Genomic DNA, 19,913 nt, shown 5'->3' on the forward strand with positions numbered 1-19,913 from the left:
TAAAGGTTTGCATGCAGGTAAATCAGCTCAACTCAGAGTGATGGGAATGTTGTTAAGTATTGTCAGATTCGTTATTCATATTAGTAGAAGAAGAAAATCACCTGGCTTTCTTTTCTCACTTTAACAACGTCCCTTGGGTGGAGAGGTAAAACAGTGGATGCACAACACACGCAAAAGACAACAAGAATATACATCCAGGTGTAACTATACAGTCAAATGCATATTCATCCACAAAAGTAAAGCTTTGAATTAAAGAAACTGGAGTGTAACAAAACAAAAAATGGTTGAAGTGGCACAGACAGTTTTAAAGGCTCTCCTCTTGACAGGATGCAGCTTGTCTGTCCCTGGGCCAGACTTCTTCAGCGCCCTCACAATACTGACAGCCCCATCACTGCAGTCATGACCCCCTACACACAAAATGGAAGAACTTTTAACACTTGCTCATTGAGAGAGGAGAAAGCCTCCTCTGCTATAACACTTGCCAAAGCAGTGGGCGCTGAAAAGAGCCACACTGTGACAGCACAAACCTCCCTGCATCTGTATTTCTTCAGCAGAGGATAAGACGTGGGGTGAATCACAGCAACATATCTTTCCATGCAGATAAAAGACAATCGGCCCTCCGATTTGTGCACACACAAACAAAAACTTGAGGATTTTGGGTCTGGGTGTTTGGCAGCAAAAATTAAATACCAGATGCACATCAAGTACTGGAAGTTGTGGAAGAGAGCTAAATTACAATTCAGGATGTCTGTAGTCTTCTTGGATGTGAAGGTGATCCACAATAGTTTGGCGATCACTGGTTGTCCCATGAGAAAAGTAATGATGTCGATCAGTGAGAGAACCACTAAATAGCCCGGTCCAAACAGACAGGCTTCATTTTTGCTGGAGTTGAGCATGACATTGCTGAATAAATTCTCCATCTTACCAGACTCGTGTTCAGAGCTGAAAGAAACAAACCATCAGAGAGAAGCTGCTGATGAAGATTTAAAAATCTACATGATCTTAGTTTATCTTTTAACATAAAAGCAAAAGAAGCTGCTGATTTCACATAAATACAGAGAGACATATTGTAAAATTCATAAACATTTTCTGATTCCTTCATTCTTTAATATGTGTCTAATTTTGTCAGAAAAGTACAGTGTTTTCTATGTAATTTGACTTCTTCTGACTAATAAAATACACCAAATGCAATATTAATTCAACATTTTTCCAGTACAAATAAAGTTCTTTAAAGAAAGATCTATATACTAGTATCTTGAAACTCTTGATCACTGCACTAAAATCAAGGAAACAAAACAATTAGTTTTTAGTTGAATAAAGTCAAAACAATAACACTGCACTGGCAGATTTCTCTGTTTTGAGAAGATTTTTAGGATTTAACTACAGACAAAGACATTTCTTACAGTGTAATCATGTTTTTTATTTTTATTTTTATTTTTTTTTAATTCAGTTTAATTTATGTAAGGATGTAATAGCAGACATAATAATTAACACTGAATTCAAGATTAGATATTGCAACATCATAGTAAATTAAATATTGTTTGTTTATATTCAACCGTTTTCACGACTTCAGTCTTGTTCTAAATCAAGTTACCTTGAACTGCCAATTATACCTACAATCATATATAATTATATATAATGTATTCAGTTGCTGTTCGGATGTTACCAAAGAATGACCAGCAGAAAAATCTACTGAGTGAGTAAAAATGACACCTCATTTTCCTTATAGACATACTGTAAGACAGGTGCAGGGCAGCCAAGGAAAACCAACAAACTGTCAATCTAACACATCATGATTTTCATAACAGCAGAGTTTCAGTGTGAGTGGAGGTCAGGCTGTGACACAATCAGATAGAAAAAAAAATGTACAGACACTAATAATCTATTAACTGTTTGTCAGCGCTGGGATTCATTCCATGTGTAAAATCCAGCAGAAATCCTGCAGACCACCGGGTGTCAGTGTGCACCGTAACACAACTGACATCCAGCCACTGCAGCGGAGAAGCCTGCAAGAGAGACATCACCAAATAAAAAAGGCAGTAGATATTAGGACTAGTTTTTCATGTGGGATTTATTCTTACTGGAGTTATTGATCATGAAGATGTGTGACAATGTTTCAGTTGTGAAATGAATTTTTTTTAGCTGTAATCAAACACTGATATAGGTCTACAGTAAAGAGAGAGAGAGAGAGAGAGAGAGAGAGAGAGAGAGAGAGCGAGAGAGAGAGAGAGCACTGCATTTGTATTGGTGATGGTTGTGGGTTTAATGGATGTGAGATTGATTTCTGCTTTAAAGCTACAGCAGAATCACACTTACAATCTAGATATATTTTTACTTAAGTAAGGTTTTGTATGCAGGACTTTTACTTGTAGTGGGGTATTTTCACAATTTGTAATGTAATTTTACTTAAGTAAAGGATTTGAATACTTCTTCCACCACTGATTTTTACTAAAGTACTACTCCATTCAGCCTTTGGTTTCCATTCATGTTTGTACATAAGAAAATCAATCAATTGACTCTTGGACCTTGCTTTGCATGTGATATGTAACATACAATACCACTGGTATTAACATAAAATCTTGCCCAGTGGAGCTGTAACTATGTCTGGAGATGCTGATTATAAATGTACACTTCAGGTAAAAGCAGGAAGCAACTCATCCACCAGAACAAATGGATGTTTGTATATTTGAGCACTTATTAATCTAATTTAAAGCCATCTTTTCCAAAACTCTCTCCTTTATAATGACACAGACAGTATACAGTATAAACTGCCAGATTTCATGTCCTGTCCACAGTAAGACACAGATCATTCAGATGAAAGAGATGAAAGCTTATTTATTGACAAATACACAAAATAGATCACAAAGCAGAATTATGAATTGTAGACTAACAATAACCTCCTTGGTAAACATTTCAGTATGGCTTCTTTCATGCCCTTCAGTTACAAGGCTTAAGACTCATAAATACATATAAAACTGGGAAGTGTGTAAGCCCATTCAGTTTTGCTATAAAAGCGCAAACAAATTAGCAGATAAACCACAGTATGTAGGTAAGCATGTAAAAGAAGCTGTATGATAAACATGAATAAAGAGAGCACATGCTAAGAGAATAAATATGAAAAAACAAAAACAAACATTAAAGAATGTATATATTTGTATTGCTGTTCACTGTTAAGTATTCTTTGGATTAGAGACCTTCTCAGTTACAATGGTGAATGTTTACATTCTTTGAGAGACTAATGCTACTTGCATGTTGCATAGCTTCCAGGGAATAATAAAAGTCAAGCTTTATCAAAACTGAGATGATTTCTACTTTGATAAAAGTCAAACCATTATTACTGTAGCCAAAAGTTTACTCCAAAGTTCATGTTATTTTCAAGTCACTATGCAGTCTATATTATTTTTATTTAGAAAAACAACACAAAATGACTCATTATTCTGTGACTGCACAGTTTTGTGTACTGTAAGAGTTCATAAAGACATAAGAACTCTGTATGAGGTTTTGGTAACTTATCATCTGGAAAGTGTTTTGTTGCAACAGCCTTACTTTGTCTGGTATGACCAGTAGCTTTTGGAAACTGATTAGGCAGTTTGCTGATGTTATGACAATTCCCTATTTGAGCTACTGTTACACTGTCTTTTAGCATTCAACATTATCCCATAATTGCCATTTGTAGCCACTATTCAGCAAAAGTTACATTATCTCCCATTAAAAAAATCTTGTAATTTTACAAATTTTCAATTTGAACATGTGAAGCCAAACTCAGGCTACAGTTTTGTGTTTCCAGTCTAAAAGGCACTTCTCTTTTAAATTGTGTCTCTGTAAAGCCAGATATGCATCTGAAGCACTACAGCTATGGTATATACAAATTACATAAGTAATAGGCACTGAATCATTTACAAACTGCAACAAAAAAAAACAAAACACAATTTTTGGTCCTCTAAAAGCATACTTTGTAGTTGGGGATGGCAGGGTTGGTTGCTACATACTCAATTTACATGTCTTAAAAAAGTCAGTCATGTGATGCATTCCTTGGATAATTTCTGTGTAAAGGCATTATATATGAAAAACAAGGCACACGTTGGACCCTGGTCATCTGGACAATACATTTACATTTGTTCTCCTTGCATTTCCTTTAGCTGCTTCCTTCATGCTGTAGTCCAAGCATAAAAACCATAATGACAAATTTTGTTTGGTGTTTCTCTTTATTTTTGTTTCCTGTGTCAGTTGTGGTGGTGATGGGAAACTACGCATGGCTGTGGACGGAGATGCTTGACAGGTCGTTCCTGATGATCTCATTGACTGCAAAGGAAAAGAGAAAAAAGAACGGTCAGTATGTCAGACACTCCACATGGAGTAAAGTCACCATGCTGAGTGTGTGAATTTACATTATAATGTTGCATGTAATATTTTTAAAGGCCCTGTATACTAATTTCTCACTTAGCTTCTTGCTAGTGATAGGATCTCACATCTCCCATTGGAAAAGGGTGATGTCACATATTTTCTTGCACCAATCAGAATTTAGAAACATTTTAATCAATATCTGATGACAGTGAATTGTATTGTGTTTCCAGGACGATGTCAGTTAAAACATATTAAACCACACCCACACAGTCCTGATGAAGTTCATCAGCTGAGTTTTTGACTGTGCTGAGTATGTTTTTTTTCTCCAAACTTAAACTTTGATTGTTGCTTATTTGGTCATGAATAATTATTGTTTACTTGACATCTAAAACCAGTTTTCAGGGGCTTTAAAAATAGCTTAAACTTGCATACATTTTTTTGGCAGAACAAGCTGTAAGCAGGTAGGATAGATTGGCTGAAAGTAGCTGCCTCATGCTGCTGGAAACAAAACTGATGAAAGTGGTGAGACTGAACCAAAACAGTAAAATTGCTGTCCGTAAAATCAAAACAACGAGCTGGAAGAGGCTGAAATGCTCTGTAGAGCTGAGGAGAACTGCAGAGTTGGGTGATAATTATTTGTGGCTTCATCGCTACGTGTGATGGCTTTTACATTACAGATGGTTACTTTTTCCATTGTTAATCTAAAAATTTAGTAAATAAATGTATTAGTGCAGCTTTAAGGTACCATTTTCAGCCACTGTGAATACAATTCTCTGAGCTCTATTGGACCTGTTATTTCCTCTGAATCAACATAATAGAATCACTCTATATCTGACATCCCCAGACCTTTTTTATCAAGAGAGATGATGCAACCTCCTGCAGTCTCTAAAGGATCCAGGTGCACTTGTTTATCTGTTTTTATCAGCTGTGTTCTTTGGCTGACGGAGGTAGGGGGATGATCCAAGAGCAACTGAGCAGGCTGACTGAAGTTAAACCAGAAAAATATATAGATATCAGCATACTGATAACTGAGAAAAGGACAAATCACTAATTATTTTCCTCACTAAAGGGGATTGAGACAGTTCATTTTTCATCAGCTTTTACCGTTCTTATCTGTGAACTCGTTTATTACTTTGAAGAGATCGTCTCCACAGTTCCACCCTCTATAATCAGTTTCTCACTTTTTTAATCAGCCTCCAGGTTTAGGATCAGACCCCTTTCTCAGTTCTCACAAGGATGAGAAATGTGCGAGGGGAAGGGGAACACCCCTGGAGCCGGCCCCGAGAAACCGAGTCAGCAGGCCGAGGGAGGAATTCCCTCTGACTGACTGGACGCTGGAAAAGCAGCCTGGAAACCTGAGATTTCCCTCCACACAATGGAATTACTTTTTTTTTTAAGGTTTATTTTCATCGCAGGCAGCAGAGCAGCCCTTCCCTCGGTGACCCAGCACTGGCACAGCTGCTTCCTAATACCACTCACGAAAAAAGATGACGGGGTGTACGTGCCTCGCAACAATTCTAATCTTGAGGTGTTTAGAAGTGTACAGGAGGCTGCCATGGTAAAAAACAAAACTTATAAATGTGTCATAATCACCTTAAGTATAAAAAACAATAACTAAGGAGGAACTCAAAACAAAACTAAAAGTGTGGGTGCAAAACTTTCTGAACAACAAGTCACATAAATTCTGAATGAAGCTGTTTACAATTACAGAGCACAGGGCGATATGTTACACTCGTCTAGACATGAAGTTAATGTGTTTGGCTTGCTGATTGACTGATATTAATAAAGGAACAGGAAGATCTCTTGAGAGGTTTGATAACTACAGGACAACAGCAAGATCGCATGAGTGTGTCACAGAAACACATGGACACACTGAACCTATTATGCGACTATGAGGACAGGGTGAGATGCACAGCAATGCCTTTGCGAAGAACTTGGCAGCGTGGAATATACTCATCAAGGAAGCAGTGACATTTATATTCAGGTGCACTAAATCACTTCCTCTTGATTTAGCAGTTGGCCAAAAAAGGACACACTCATCATCCATGTTCAAAACTTTATTCTTAAAGGGACACTCCACCAATCTTACACATAAAGTTCACTTTACTCGTCATGAGAAGTAGTGCTCAGCTTGTGAAAACAGTTGTATAATGTCTTCTGTGGTTCTGGGTAGAGCTTTCCAAACCTGCATTACAAACTGGGGGTATAGGGTTGGAAAGACATGGGAGGGTCATATGAAATGATGCTACTGGTTGCATTATGGGAAATGTAGGATCCAGTGATTTTGGAGCTTGACACATACTAGGGACTAAATGTCAAAATATCTCTGCCTCTGCTGCTTTGATTTAGGCCCTTCTTTTTCAATACAGCATCAAAATCAACTTGCAGTGAATATTTTTGCACCTTTGCTTGTTTTGTTAAAGTTACATTATGTGTGGCAATGTTGTTGTGAGCTGTATTAAAAACTCAATAACCGTCCATTTAAGGACACTCATAAATCTGACATCTAAGAGTAGGCTGCCCAACAAAACCCTTTTTAAAACAAGAAACAACAATTTATTAAAATTTCATTTTTTTCTTTTTTCTTTTTGCTATCAATTTTCAAAAACAAAGATCATGAATACAACGGTTTTGTTTTTCAACAACTGACTCAAGTCTCGGACGCGAGACTGACCTTTAATGCACCCCCAAGGTGAGCTTTCAAAATGGGTCTCTGCTCACGGCTGCTTTATCATGCAACAATAATGGAACTTTGATTAATAAATAAAGGTGAGAAGTTGATAACTGTGACGAATAAACAATCTCAAACAAGTTTCAGGTTTCTGCAAGTTGATATTACTTGTGTACTGAAACACAGGCAGCCTGGAAGGTAGAGAAATCAACCTAAAAACTTGTGGCCTGCTATTTGTATTCGTGTTTTATAGGTAATGGGCTAAAACAAGCAAAGCCACTGGTTTTGACCTTTATTTTAGCTGTTTTATACATGATGGATAAATGGGTAAACCCATCTGTTCAATATTCATATAAAAGTACAGTGGAAATCTGCTCCCTAAATGAGGCTTGACTTGATTTAATTAGTCCTAAACTCCCAAGTCATTTGGCTTCAGTTTCATCAGGACCAGTAGTAACTCTGTTATGGTAACAGTAGGATTAGAATGGTCTGTTTTTCTGTGTATACGGTAATGTAAGATGCTTTCTAACGTAGCTCATCATCAGCCATGTGAATGTGAGAATATAACCAATATTACCAAAAGACATACTTGAACCAGAAGAAATAAACACTCAAACCTCATCTCCACCCTCCTACAGTGTGTCGTTCCGCTGCCATGTGTGCTCTTCCCGGCCCAGACTGAACTGACTGACCTCCTCTCCTCTATTTGATCTGGCTTTGACCTTCTGCGCATCTGGAGGTGGAAGGATATAATCTTTGAGTTCAAATCTCAAGGGGACGTTATTACAACGACTTCTCAACGCGCACATCGAGCCTGGACGCCGGCTGTAAATTTAGGACATCAAGATATTGTCAGACCTCCACATCATGTCATCACCTGTCTGGTTACTATCAAAATCACGGATGAATTATGGCGTACAGATATTTTCCCTTACACGTCATCATGTGCCGTATGTGGTGGAATAGCTTTCACATAATAATGAAAAGTTATAAAGACAGAATTCAGACGGATTCAGTAGTTTATTCTGATATAAAACAAAGGAAGGCCAGGCAGTAAAACTTTATCTTTTGCCCCACTGAGGCCACAACATTTACTGTTTATGTGTCTGTTGCCATGGCCCACTTTTCATTGTGCCGTCACATTTGATGTGGAGGATCTAATTGAAAAAAAAAAGTCAATCTATTGATCTCTAAGTGTGTTTACAACAAAGTCCTAAAAATAGGCCCAGCACCAGTGTGACATCTGTGTCATGTGTTCTCTGGTTACATTGATTTGCTGGGGGGACGGTCGAGGACGGTCGAGTGATAGAGATGCTTCAAACAAGCTAACACCAGCAAACTCTGGGTTTTCTGTTTTTTATTCAAAAAAACTGAACTGAATTTCAGTTACAATTTGAGAAAACAATAAGTTTTTTACATTATACGTGATTTTGAAAGGAAGGATGTTCAGTCACTGTAGGGATCACTATTTTTGTAAAAAAAAAAAAGATTAAAATGAAAAAAAAAATACAGCTGAGAAAACACACAAGGTCCATTTTGTAACTGTTCAGGACGTTTACATTATATCACATGAAGATGGAGTTTGCCCAATTGTCATGGAATTGTAGATATTCAAATTTTCATTTTTTTTTTCTCTGCCATGTTGGCTTAAAAGCTGAAGTTCAAAGTTCATGATTGATATGATCAAAAACTCCAGAGCAGCTACTAAATGGACCTTGTGGTGAGATTGTTTCCTCAGCTGCTGTTTCCGAGGTCAAGAATGAACTTCAGCTTTTAAGCCAACATGGACGAAAAGTCCTTAAAGTGCTCAGAATAGTTGTGAACATCTACAATCCTATAACAAATGGGCAAACTCCATCTGCTGAAGAAGATCATGTGATGTGACTGAAAGCTCTAAAACAGCCACTACATGGACCTTTTGGTGATATTGTTTTCTCAACTGCTGTTTCCAAGGTCAAGAATTAACTCTGAACCTCAGATTACAAATACAGCTACTTGTTTCAATACAATACAAGCTGAATGGAAAAAAATATGAATATGCAGTATACTGTATATACATTATTTGTGGTCATTCAACAGTATTACTGTGTTCATACTTAAATCATGCATGTGATATAGTGACATATAACTTGTAACCCCCCCCACAAACACCTTGGATTAACCTGACTGCATTGCTATTCATTTAATACAAGACACTGCAATGTTAGTGAGTTAATTTGTCTCAGACTTTACAGTTATTCAAGAGCAAGGAAGGTGGGGTTTGATATAAAGTAATACAGGAACTGGTTTCCTGTCCCATGGAGGTCCACTGTAGCTGGAGCTGACTGATACAGACCGCCTCTCCAACCAGGAAATCCTCGAGAAAGGAGGAACTTCCAAACAATTAGCAACACAGCACTGTTTGTCTCATTAAGGGCTTAAACGCGTCAACATGATCCGGCCTGTAATAACACAATACTACAGAGGAACCGATCAGCCGGCGAGATATTCAACAATCTCTCTGAACGCTGTGAATAAATCAGCCGCGGGACCAGAGCTGAGACAATGAGAAATAAAGGCAGGGGGGCAGAAAACACCACAACACCCCCACCCCCACCCCGGTTTACTGCCACGTCAAGTCCAGGCCACAAGCCACGAGATGTTCTTGGCCCACATAATGAGGCTCCTACTGGGTTACTGCAAGTCAGTCCCACAGAGCGGTTCTGTAGTTCACCACAGATTCTGCCAATTTTCTTTTTGAACCCAGGTATTATTTATAAAGAAAACGTCTGGACAATAGGATTTTGTAGGACTTAAGACTATAGAATAATAGAAAGGGAGAAGACTTCAGCAAAATATTACCACAATGACAATGTCCTTTCATACACTGAGTAATCAGAAAAAAACTCAAGTAAAACAATCCTATAATAAATGACTTTTGTTTCGTCAACATTGTCACATACATATACACCTACAAACTGTATACATACACACTCTCACATGTCTTGCATACACAGTCCTAAACAATAAATACACTCAGACACTTGTATATACACATGCACACACACTATCTGTTCTGTTGTTTTAACCTGACTTTAAAAGCCTGACCAGGGACGAGGGCTGCAAATTAGCTTCAGCTAGACGCCCTATGTATATACATTACATCTGCTGCAGTGCTTCTCCCTATGTAACAGTGTCTCTTTATTGCCTCTGTTAAACAAACTAACAAATGAAAGAAATAAAAAACTACTCTATGGTCATTGTTGAGGCTGTAGTTTTTGTTGTTGTCCTCCATATATTCAAATCAGGAACACCTTTCTATGACCATTAATTCTGTCCACTACAACATCACCACAAAGTTCAGACTCAAAACTAGGAAAAAAGTAGGAAAGTAAAAGGAAAGCGGTCGCTACAAAAACGTTTTAAATATGGTCATTTAATTGCAGAGTTGTTGCATTGCATTACATCATACTGGTGTTTTTGTCTTTTATGGCCACTCATTGTATTTAGATATGCATCAATAACTGTAACTGGCAACAAGTAATACATAGCAGATGTGGATGTTGATGAATATGTGATAAACCAATGATATATTTCCTCCAAAGGTACTGTGCTCAGCATAAATTAATAAAAAGAATAGCTGGTCCTAAACCATAAATGTGACAACATGTGTAAAGTCTGTGTTTTGATCATACAAACTAATGATAAGCATTGCTTCTTTTTGTAACAATTAGACAGATCCAACAGAGTCTTCAGTCAGGTATTAGTCACAAGTTCACTCTCAAATACTTTTCCTATGATCATCTAAAGTCTTTGGTCATCAATTGTACTGTTCTGACATCTAACAAGGCCACAACACGCCATAAAAAAGAATTTCGTAATGATATTTGGCGCAGATCTGACTTCAAAATGGACATGTTTTGCTCATGTTACCTCACCGCTGACAAAAGTCTTAGGCACACTACTGTGCAGTATAACGTATGGCTTTGGCCACCTCTTCCAGACTCTCTCTGAGCCAAAGAGAAGCATGCAAACCTCTCCAGTCAGCAAGTTTTATGGCAGCGTGGCTGGCATCCATCTCCCTTAGCCTCAGCAGCGGTGGAGTTTAGACGGTGCACTCTGCAGCCTATAGCTGCAGCTCGGGGCCAGACAACACTATTCAGACTTTCCATGAGCAGACATGTTTGAATCCTCTCAGGGGATGGAGTGAAAAAATGTGTGACTGAGGGGGGTACTGATGAATACGAGAGGACGGAACAAACAGGGAAAAGATATCAGCTCTGATTACAAAAGGCAACAACAAAGTTCGGATGGGAGATCAAAACCACCTGACTGTGTTACTTTATAAGTGAAGTTTACTGTGGCTATTTGACAGGATAAGTGATTAAACATTCATGCATTTAAATTATTCATTTAAATCATTTGCGTCAAATTGTTTTGTAATTAAATAAATGCCAATGATTAATCTTGACTTCTGGCAATAATGTACAGATCATTATATACTAAATTACAGGCCATAAACACACAACAATCCTATTTTCATTGAATACTTGTAATGACAGTCAATGTTTCATCTCCCTAAAAGTCTCAGATGTCATAGTGGTCGACATGAAATTACAGTAACACCACACCTGAGCGAGGCCATAAAGCATAAACTCATGTCAAACTCTGCCAAAGGTTTTAACGAAGTGAGAAGCCACGTTAAGTTTGGAATGCTTAGTAAAATTTCCCTCAATTTGCCAATGAAAACAAGTGTAATTGGGGGCTCAGCCCCTCAGAAATATCTATTATGGTTATGGTGGCGTACTTTACAACTTTGATTTTTTTTTTACTTTAACTACACCTAGTTTGAAACAAGAAATCCTCAAGAGACACGAGCAGTGGTGGCACCAGTGAGAGCATAATTACAAATCAAATCCTGGCTCTAGCCAGCCAAATATCCCAGCAGACAGAGCTAACAAGTGTTAATGTATTTACCCAGACTGTTCAGAGGAAGTGGCATGGGAACAGTCTGAGTCCTACAGTCTGTGGCCCAACAACAGCGTCTCACTCTCCATCATCAGGAAGCTCGGCCAGACGATTCAGCAGGGGCTCTGGTGACGGATCAAAGCCCCGCTGCTCTGTCCGCTGATAGCTGCTGGTTAGTGTTTCTTCATCTACTGCACTCCTTTTATCCACAGGACTTGCACACAGCCAGGGACTGTTTCTTCTTGCCCCGAGGAAGATCATTTATCCAATTTATTTCAAATCACCGCAGCGCAGAGCACACGGCCCCCGAACCTCTTTGGTGAGCGCAGAGGGCCAGAGCAGTGAGATCATAAAGTTTGTGCTCCTAAAACCCTGCTCTCTCTGAGATAAATAAAGGAGGTCACAAAAAACTGCATTTATTATATCAGCGAGCTTTAGGCAGGCTTGTCTTATTCAGAGTTTAAAGCTATATATATCAAATACTAGACCACCAGGCTCCTTTGATCTAATTACCTCAGAAGTTAGAAGACGAAGAAAGCTGATAGCAATGGAAAAAAGCACCACAAAAGTGAGATAATTCGTATAGAGATCTTAAAAAATGCAGGTCTTTTGACAGCCTCTATTCAAGTAAGACTTGCAACAGCATTGATAAACCCTTTGGCACACAGTCATCCCTCCCACGCCAATCTACTCCTTCAGTGGCCTGCAACTGACACAAACAGTAACAATATAGACAAGTAAGCATGCTACCCAACAGAAACACAGACTGTTTGACATAACATTTTGGGATATATCCTCATTCGATTTCTTGGTGAGAGTTAGTAGAAACAGTCTGGCACACAACCCACCCATAAAAAAGCATGTGTGGTATTTACACTTTGATTTCATACGGATTAAACAAACAAAATATAAGGTGTTAATTAGTGAGCTTTAGAGATGCTAGTAGGTGGATGTTCTAACCTTGACAAAGCAAGGCTAGCTGTTTCCCTCTGTTTCCAGTCTTTATGCTAAGCTAAGCTAACTGGCTGCTGGCGGTAGCTTCATATTTACCATACAGACATGAGAGTGGTATCAATCTTCTCATCTAACTCTTGACAAGAAAGCAAATAAGCGTTTTCCCAAAATCTTGAACTATTCCCTTAAATGACAATGGGTGAGGAGATTTGCTCCAAAACAAAAGCTCCATACTGAGTTTTGAAGGCCAAAAGTTTCAGCTCCTGGCAAAGTGATCCGTGGGTCATATGATATTGATCAAAAATCCGATCAGCACCTGCAAATATTTTATGGCCCTTATGTGCTGGAGGGCAATAAAAACCTTTTTGTTTATTTAATTACGGGGGTTGGACGGGTCCTTTGCTTTATAATTTTTTCCATGCACTGGATTAGTCAGTTAAGCATAATTTTGTATAATAATAAAAACCTTTTCACTCACCATCATCAAGGTACATCTGGTCCAGCTCCTGTGGTTCTTGTTTGATGCTGACAGCCAGTGTTGGGGGGCTGCCGTCCTCCTGAAGGGAGCCCCGCCCCCTCTCTGGCACCTTGGGGTGCTGCTGAGCTGCTGGGCTGGTGCTGCCGCTGACTGGTGTCATGCAGTGGGTCGAGAAAGGGCTGTCAGTCGGGGTGGAGGGCTGCGAGGTTGGGGAGGAGGAGGAGCTGCTGGGCGGGTAGAGGTTAGGTGGCTGGTAGCGCCCGGGTGTCTCCTGGATGATTGAGACGTGCGGGATCGGGGATTGTTGGCCCGGGTGTTGGACTGCTGTGCCGGCAGAGAGGCACTTGGAGAAGGGCGACGGCGACAGGTCGTGCAGTTTGGGGCTGGTACTTGGAGAGGACGAGGGGGGCAGCGAGGACGGCTTGGCTGCCAATCTTTGCTGGCTGACAGAGTAAGCCCCGCCCACCACACACGGCCTAAGGTCAGAGGTCATCATTGGGGTCATGACCTGAGGGGGGAAGTATGGCTTTGGGTGCAAGGACAGGCCGGGACCACGCTGGCTGCACACCAGAGGGGCGTCGTAGTCGTCATGTGGCTCCGTCTTTATTGTTGGAACTGAGAGAAGAAGAAGGAAAAGCTAAATGAGTAAACACATATTCCAACCATCCGGCAAGTGCGAGTGAGTGAGTGGGTTTGTGGCTAGGATACCCGCTGCCAAACAAACACTCTCATCAATGAGACTCTGTGTCTGGGCCTGAGCTCTCCCAGCCTGCTGAAAATATTCACAAAAAAGCAGGAAAAAAGGGATGACTCATCAACATGAGAAACATCCAGCTGCTTCTATAATAAAATGTCTATTTTCGTTGGATCCTGCTCTGGTGCTAATATCCACTAAATGTGTGATATGAAATATGTTGCTGTAACAGCAGCTTCATACTCAGCAGGGTTCAGCAATTTAAAATAAATTACTGCTCGCTCATTGAGACAAAGAGAAAAAGTTTAACTGAATGTGAAAGCTGCTATTTAACACAAGATGTAGCAGAAAAAGACAAAATGGAGGCTTCAGGGTGTTTGAGGATTGTGGTTATTGCACAAGCGAGAACCGATGCTGACTTCAAATGAGGCAGGACTTGTTCTCAGTGGCCGGCATCTTGGCCACCCGTCCAGATTCCAGTGCAAAACATGTTGGACACCAAGTTTTAAAATGTGGGCCGTCAATCTGCTACAGCTCCTGACACGACATCAATTTTATATAACAAGCGTTTCAGTCCAGTTACAAGCACACGACAGCACGGCTCTGACCCTGAGCTTCATCACTGCATCACTAAACTGGATCTATTCCTTCTTTTCTTTGTGCTGAAGCTGTTTTAGATTATAATATGAAGCATGTGCTTGAAATTGAAGCTGAAGTAGCAAATTACTTTATTCTTCTTTCTCTCTTCTTCTTTATTTTACGGATGCACATTGTTAATTGTTTAGTTGTTTATCTGCATCTTTTTGTTTTTCGTGATTCCGCTTGCTTAGGTAAATCTCTTGAAAAATATATTTTTAATCTAACAGGGTGTGCCAGGCTAAATAAAGGGCTAATTAGACTAAAAAAGGGTGAAACTAGGACACGTCATACCTTGCTGAAGTCTCCACTGTCAACAACTGTAAAAGAGGAAATGAGATGGTTACACCACCACAGAACTAAAATAGCACATGCACCCCTATTTTGGGCCCGATTGGAGGAAGTGTGTCTGTCTGCCTGTCGAGGATAGGCAGATGCACAGGCACAGAAAGAAGCAGAAGAAGTGCAAATGTTTGTCTTGCCACAAAAGTGAGCCTGGGTTTCCGGAGTGTGAAAATCAGCCGTGTGTACTGTATGTCCCAAAATAAATCTGTTGTTTTTGTACGAGCTGTTGTAACACCTGCTGCTGCAAAAAAAAGTGATGTGATTTTAAAAAGTAGGAAAAACTGAAATTCATTTACATCTCATTATTGTAAAATGAGCCTTTCATAATTTTTTCCACCTGTGCTTTGACTCACGTGATTTGTTTTAAACTTTTCTTGACTCACTCCTTTTCTTGAAGATCCTATTTTTCACCCATCTTGCTTGTTGCCTTTACAGACGCTCACTCTTTACGGAGACACTGACCAGACTAGCTGTCCCCTAGTCTCTCCCCTCCCTGCATCCCGAGGACAATGCTCCACTTTCACAGCGGGGCACTCCGTCGCCCACGTACAGGGCTGGGCCAGTTCACTTGAATCACAGCTTTGAACCACCCACTGGATTTTCGCTCCAAGCCCGGAGCGCAATTAGCAGTGGTTTCTACATTTCAGCTGGTGGGTCACTGTTTATATTTAGCTTGGCAATAGGTTCTTTATTCAAATAACATGCCTTTCCCATGCCCCTTTCCCCGCCCTTGTGTGTCCAGTCACTGCAGTGGTTATGTAGCTACAGGTATGGAAAAGAACAGATTTTATAGTTTTTTTTTTACAATAAAGGAATAATAGCATTGCTTTGTTCCTCCCTAGCAAACCACCAGACAAGGGGGAAAACAAACTGTTTGTTCTCGTCTTCAGATGTGCTGGCTAAAATGTTTCTAATTAGTCTGGGATATGAAAGGCAAAGAGCAGACTGAGAGTGGTGAAGTGCTGCGGTGATGACAGGAAAGTAAAAGAAAGGCAGAATAAGCAAAGATGTGCTGAGATCTTAGAGGTAATAAGGGGGTCTTTTCCTATTTTGGTGACAAATTTGTATTAAAATTTCATGTCCCTGAAGCACTCTGGTGACAGTTTTTTGACCTAATGTCAGAAAGACACTGTTTGATGTTGCATTATACATGATCCACTACAGTGATTAGCTGGCACTATTGCTGACACCACAACCCTTCCCTTGACATATCATATAAGACTATTTCTAACCTGGTCCAGATTCTGAATTAGTAAAGTCAAGTACATATGTCTTACATTTTTTCCCCAGTTGTGACATCACAGTGAGGGGTGGTTCAAAATGTCTTGTTTGAATTGTGCAATTTCATCAAAACGTTAACTAAGCAGACATTCCTCTCCCCGAGGCTTCATGCCTCAACATCTAAATAACATCACTAAATACAAAATTCCCTCTAAGACTATACAATTATTTTTCTCCATAATACTCCATCTTTAATAGAAAGGTTGGCCGGACCACAACGGCCATGTCTCCTGTCAAAATACTGAACCCTAAACTGTTTCCTGCTCACTCACTGATTGTGAAGACGTAAATGTGTATGAGGAGGAGAGCTTTACCACTAGCAGGGATATAGGTGAAGCGCTGGTACTGGCTTCTTTTCCTCTTGCCATTGCAGACGTAGAAGTTCACATGGACCGGAGTGGAGAGTCTTTGGTTCCGATAGGGAGGGATTTCAACGAGTATTGAATTCTGCAACGTAGAAAATTTAACAACTTGAGTGAAATTTTGTAATGCATTATTATAGTTTGTATAAGCAAATATATAATGCATAGATTATTGTATTGTATAAAGCTTTCTTATATGATGTATGGCTTGGTTTTTTTCCTACTTACTGTATACTTGTAGCTGTAATTTAATCTTATCTAGTTCTCCAATGTTTTTATTTTTTAACCTTTTAACATATCTTTATCTGGTCTATAACAATTTGTCCCTTGGTATCAATAAAGTGTTATTGTTATCTTATTTTAAATATAAAAAAGGCTGGTTGCAAATGTCAATGACAAAAAAAGGTGATGCACAAGGCAATTTTTGTTGTTCACTTTGGAGTGAAAAGGCACTTTCATACATAAAGATAGCACACCATAAGTAAAAAATTAGCAAAGAATAAAAGGGCTGAGCTACTTGAGGACTCATTATAGGAGTGTGCTTTATTCATCACTTATACTCCTTCATAGATTAATGAATGTATAAGGTGGTGCGTCAGGGGCACAGACTTGTGTTTACCAAATATGAACATTAAATACACATTAACTCTTGAGATTTTTGTGGTTTAAGACAGAGAAACATTATGTATTCATTGTTTTTTTGTCAAATGCTTTTATTTCTTTTTCCAATTCTTGCTTTCACTTAGTCTCCTTTCCTTTGAATCCATAGTCTGAAGTTGAGTGTGTTGGGGGCGGTGGATAAAACCTGAAAGTCTGGTTGTAATCTCAAACTAGAGAGCCACAAAGAGACCATGAAGTAAGGTTATAGAGAGCCATGGTTGTTTGCGCAGTGAATTGTCCAGATAGTTTATTTCCCCTGCAGAGCTTCCCACTGTCTGAGGAGAAAGCGAAGGCCAGGAGCGACCACGTTCCTGAGTTCAGCCTGTTGCCATATTAGCCCCATATGTGTGTGTTTTTGTGCATGCATGTGTGAATATACATGTCTGAGTGTGTTGGACGTGCTGCTCAGTAGCCAGGGAGGAAGTCATCTGTCTACAAAACTGTGCTTAGGAGGACGGCTGGCCTGGACGTGTACAGGTGAGAGCTGACACACGTTACATTAAATCACTACAGTCGTAAAGTCAAGTGAAGCCAGATGAGGCTTTTCGACTTCTCTTATTATTATCTGTCCTTCAGAGAATTAGCCGATAAAAACTCTGGAAACGCTTCACCGCTTGCACTGCGTAACCTGTAATTGTGTCCAGGTTAAACAGGAATATTTGCAGCATTTCACTTGTGTCGCTGTTGTCCAACATGTCAATTTACACATATTCACAAAAAACAGGCTTTATTTTGAATCCCAAACCATGTACGAGTGAAATCATTCACTTACTTTTGAAAGTTTTACGTGCACATGTGTTGTATTGTAAAATCATCTCAACCCACTGAGGACCGAATGGACCTTCAATTTGTGTAAAAAGCATGAAAATCAGCAAAACTAGCACTGAGATATTTTTACCTGACAAAAGTAATTTCTCTCATGTGGAAGGGAGGAAGAAAAATGGGACAAACTGAGCACAAAGGAGCATTTTTGGACTCCTCAAGTGAGCGCTTCAAGACCGTTTATCTACATTTATATGAGTAATCTGATGTATCTAATTGTAAATAATTCTTAAAATCAAAACTAAATCATCCCTCTTCTCCCAAATCTACCTCCCTCTTGGGGAAGGTCAGTCTGTGCAGGTGACGGAGGCGGTGAGGTATTCTGAATTTGTGGTTTGGTCTGTGTTGTGGTGCAAAAGCAGAGGTTGAACCTGGCTAAGGCAGCGTCAGTGTTTAAAATGGGACCAATCCAGCAGACTGGGCTGAGAGGGGAGGGAGGGAGGCCCTTTGTCTATTCAAGCAGACAGATGTGTCCCAGCAGTCACCGTATGTGTGTGTGTGTGAGAGAGAGAGAGGGAAAGTGTGTATGTTTTGCAATGGGAGCAGGTGCAGCGCCTCACATATAGACACCCTCTAATCCCCTCGTCTATCTCCCAGACTCCCACCACTACATGTCTCTCTCTCTCTCTCTCTCTCTCTGTCACAGGCCAAGACAGGACACACTGCCAAGCACAAACTCCCACAGGTTGAAGGTTGAACTTTGGAAAACCTTTTCCACACGTTTCAAACACAACACTGCTGTTCCCCCCCCCCCGAGAAAATCTACAGTCATATTCCACTTACACTTCTGTGTGTGTGTGCGCGTGTCCTTAACGTGTTCGTCTAGAGCTCTGTGTGTACATCACATGTTCATATTAACTTTGTGTAAGGAATGCATGGTTTAAAGGAATACTGTGACATTTTGGGAAATATGCTTATTTGCTTTCTTGCCGAGAGTTAGATAAGATCGATACCACTGTCATGTCTGTTTGGTAAATATGATGAAATGTGAAACTCAAGGCAAAAAATCTATGTATATATATATGTATGCAATGTTCGGTTACCATTAGAGGTAAATAAGAAAATATGTTGTTTTGTTTGTTTGTTTTTGCAATTAGGGTGAACTGGCGCTTTAAAGTAAAAGGTTTAATCAAATGCTGATGTACTGCAAATCTAGATTTGTGATTCAGAATTCAACATGAGCTGAGTGGAGCTCCATTCACTCTCAGCTCATTTGATTTAGTTAAATCAGTTTTGCTTAGTTCAGTTAAATGATTGAGAACAGCTGCTTTATCTTCACTGCTTTAATCCTGAAAAGAGACTGGATTCACCACAATAACAGTGTCACATGTATCACTTACAGGCTTTGAGGCGTCTCTATCAACCTTGGCCTCAGTCTCCCAGAGGTGGTGACCATCTAAAAGAAAAAAACAAACAGAGAGAAAAAGATTTTTTTAATGACAAATCGGAAAATAATCCACCTACTTGGCTCCCAACAGAAATGAAGAAATGGAATGAGTGTTGTTATTATTATCTGTTACATCAGTGATATATAAAACAGCTACAGAGAGCCGAGGGTATCGCACACGTCATGCTACTCTGACCCGCCACTCATGAGCTCATATCCTCAGTCTAACGAACCTGAGACAGAAAGAGATGAGAGAGAGAGACACACAGACACACACACAAAGAGAGAGAGAAATCTGATGCAATACTAAAAAACCAGAGTCATACCAAAGA

At 39.7% G+C, this 19,913-nt stretch overlaps 1 protein-coding gene across 3 annotated transcripts in view; it reads right to left on the reverse strand.

Annotated features, from left to right (window-relative positions):
• Positions 1-2,817: 2,817 nt before the first annotated feature.
• Positions 2,818-19,913, reverse strand: part of nfatc1 (nuclear factor of activated T cells 1) — a 37,267-nt gene continuing 20,171 nt past the window's right edge. For 2 of the 3 annotated variants that reach the window (XM_044171609.1, XM_044171608.1), the window contains 5 exons: positions 19,535-19,590; positions 16,665-16,797; positions 13,395-14,009; positions 7,633-7,748; positions 2,818-4,302 (listed from right to left, as the gene is read on the reverse strand). In XM_044171609.1, the coding sequence (XP_044027544.1) occupies positions 7,648-7,748; positions 13,395-14,009; positions 16,665-16,797; positions 19,535-19,590 (905 nt within the window). In that variant the 3' untranslated portion in view covers positions 2,818-4,302; positions 7,633-7,647. The remainder of the gene's footprint in view (positions 4,303-7,632; positions 7,749-13,394; positions 14,010-16,664; positions 16,798-19,534; positions 19,591-19,913) is intronic. The other variant, XM_044171610.1, reaches the window with a different exon arrangement.

This window comes from Siniperca chuatsi, linkage group LG17 (assembly GCF_020085105.1).
Source record: "Siniperca chuatsi isolate FFG_IHB_CAS linkage group LG17, ASM2008510v1, whole genome shotgun sequence".
Classification (NCBI taxonomy): Eukaryota; Metazoa; Chordata; class Actinopteri; order Centrarchiformes; family Sinipercidae; genus Siniperca; species Siniperca chuatsi.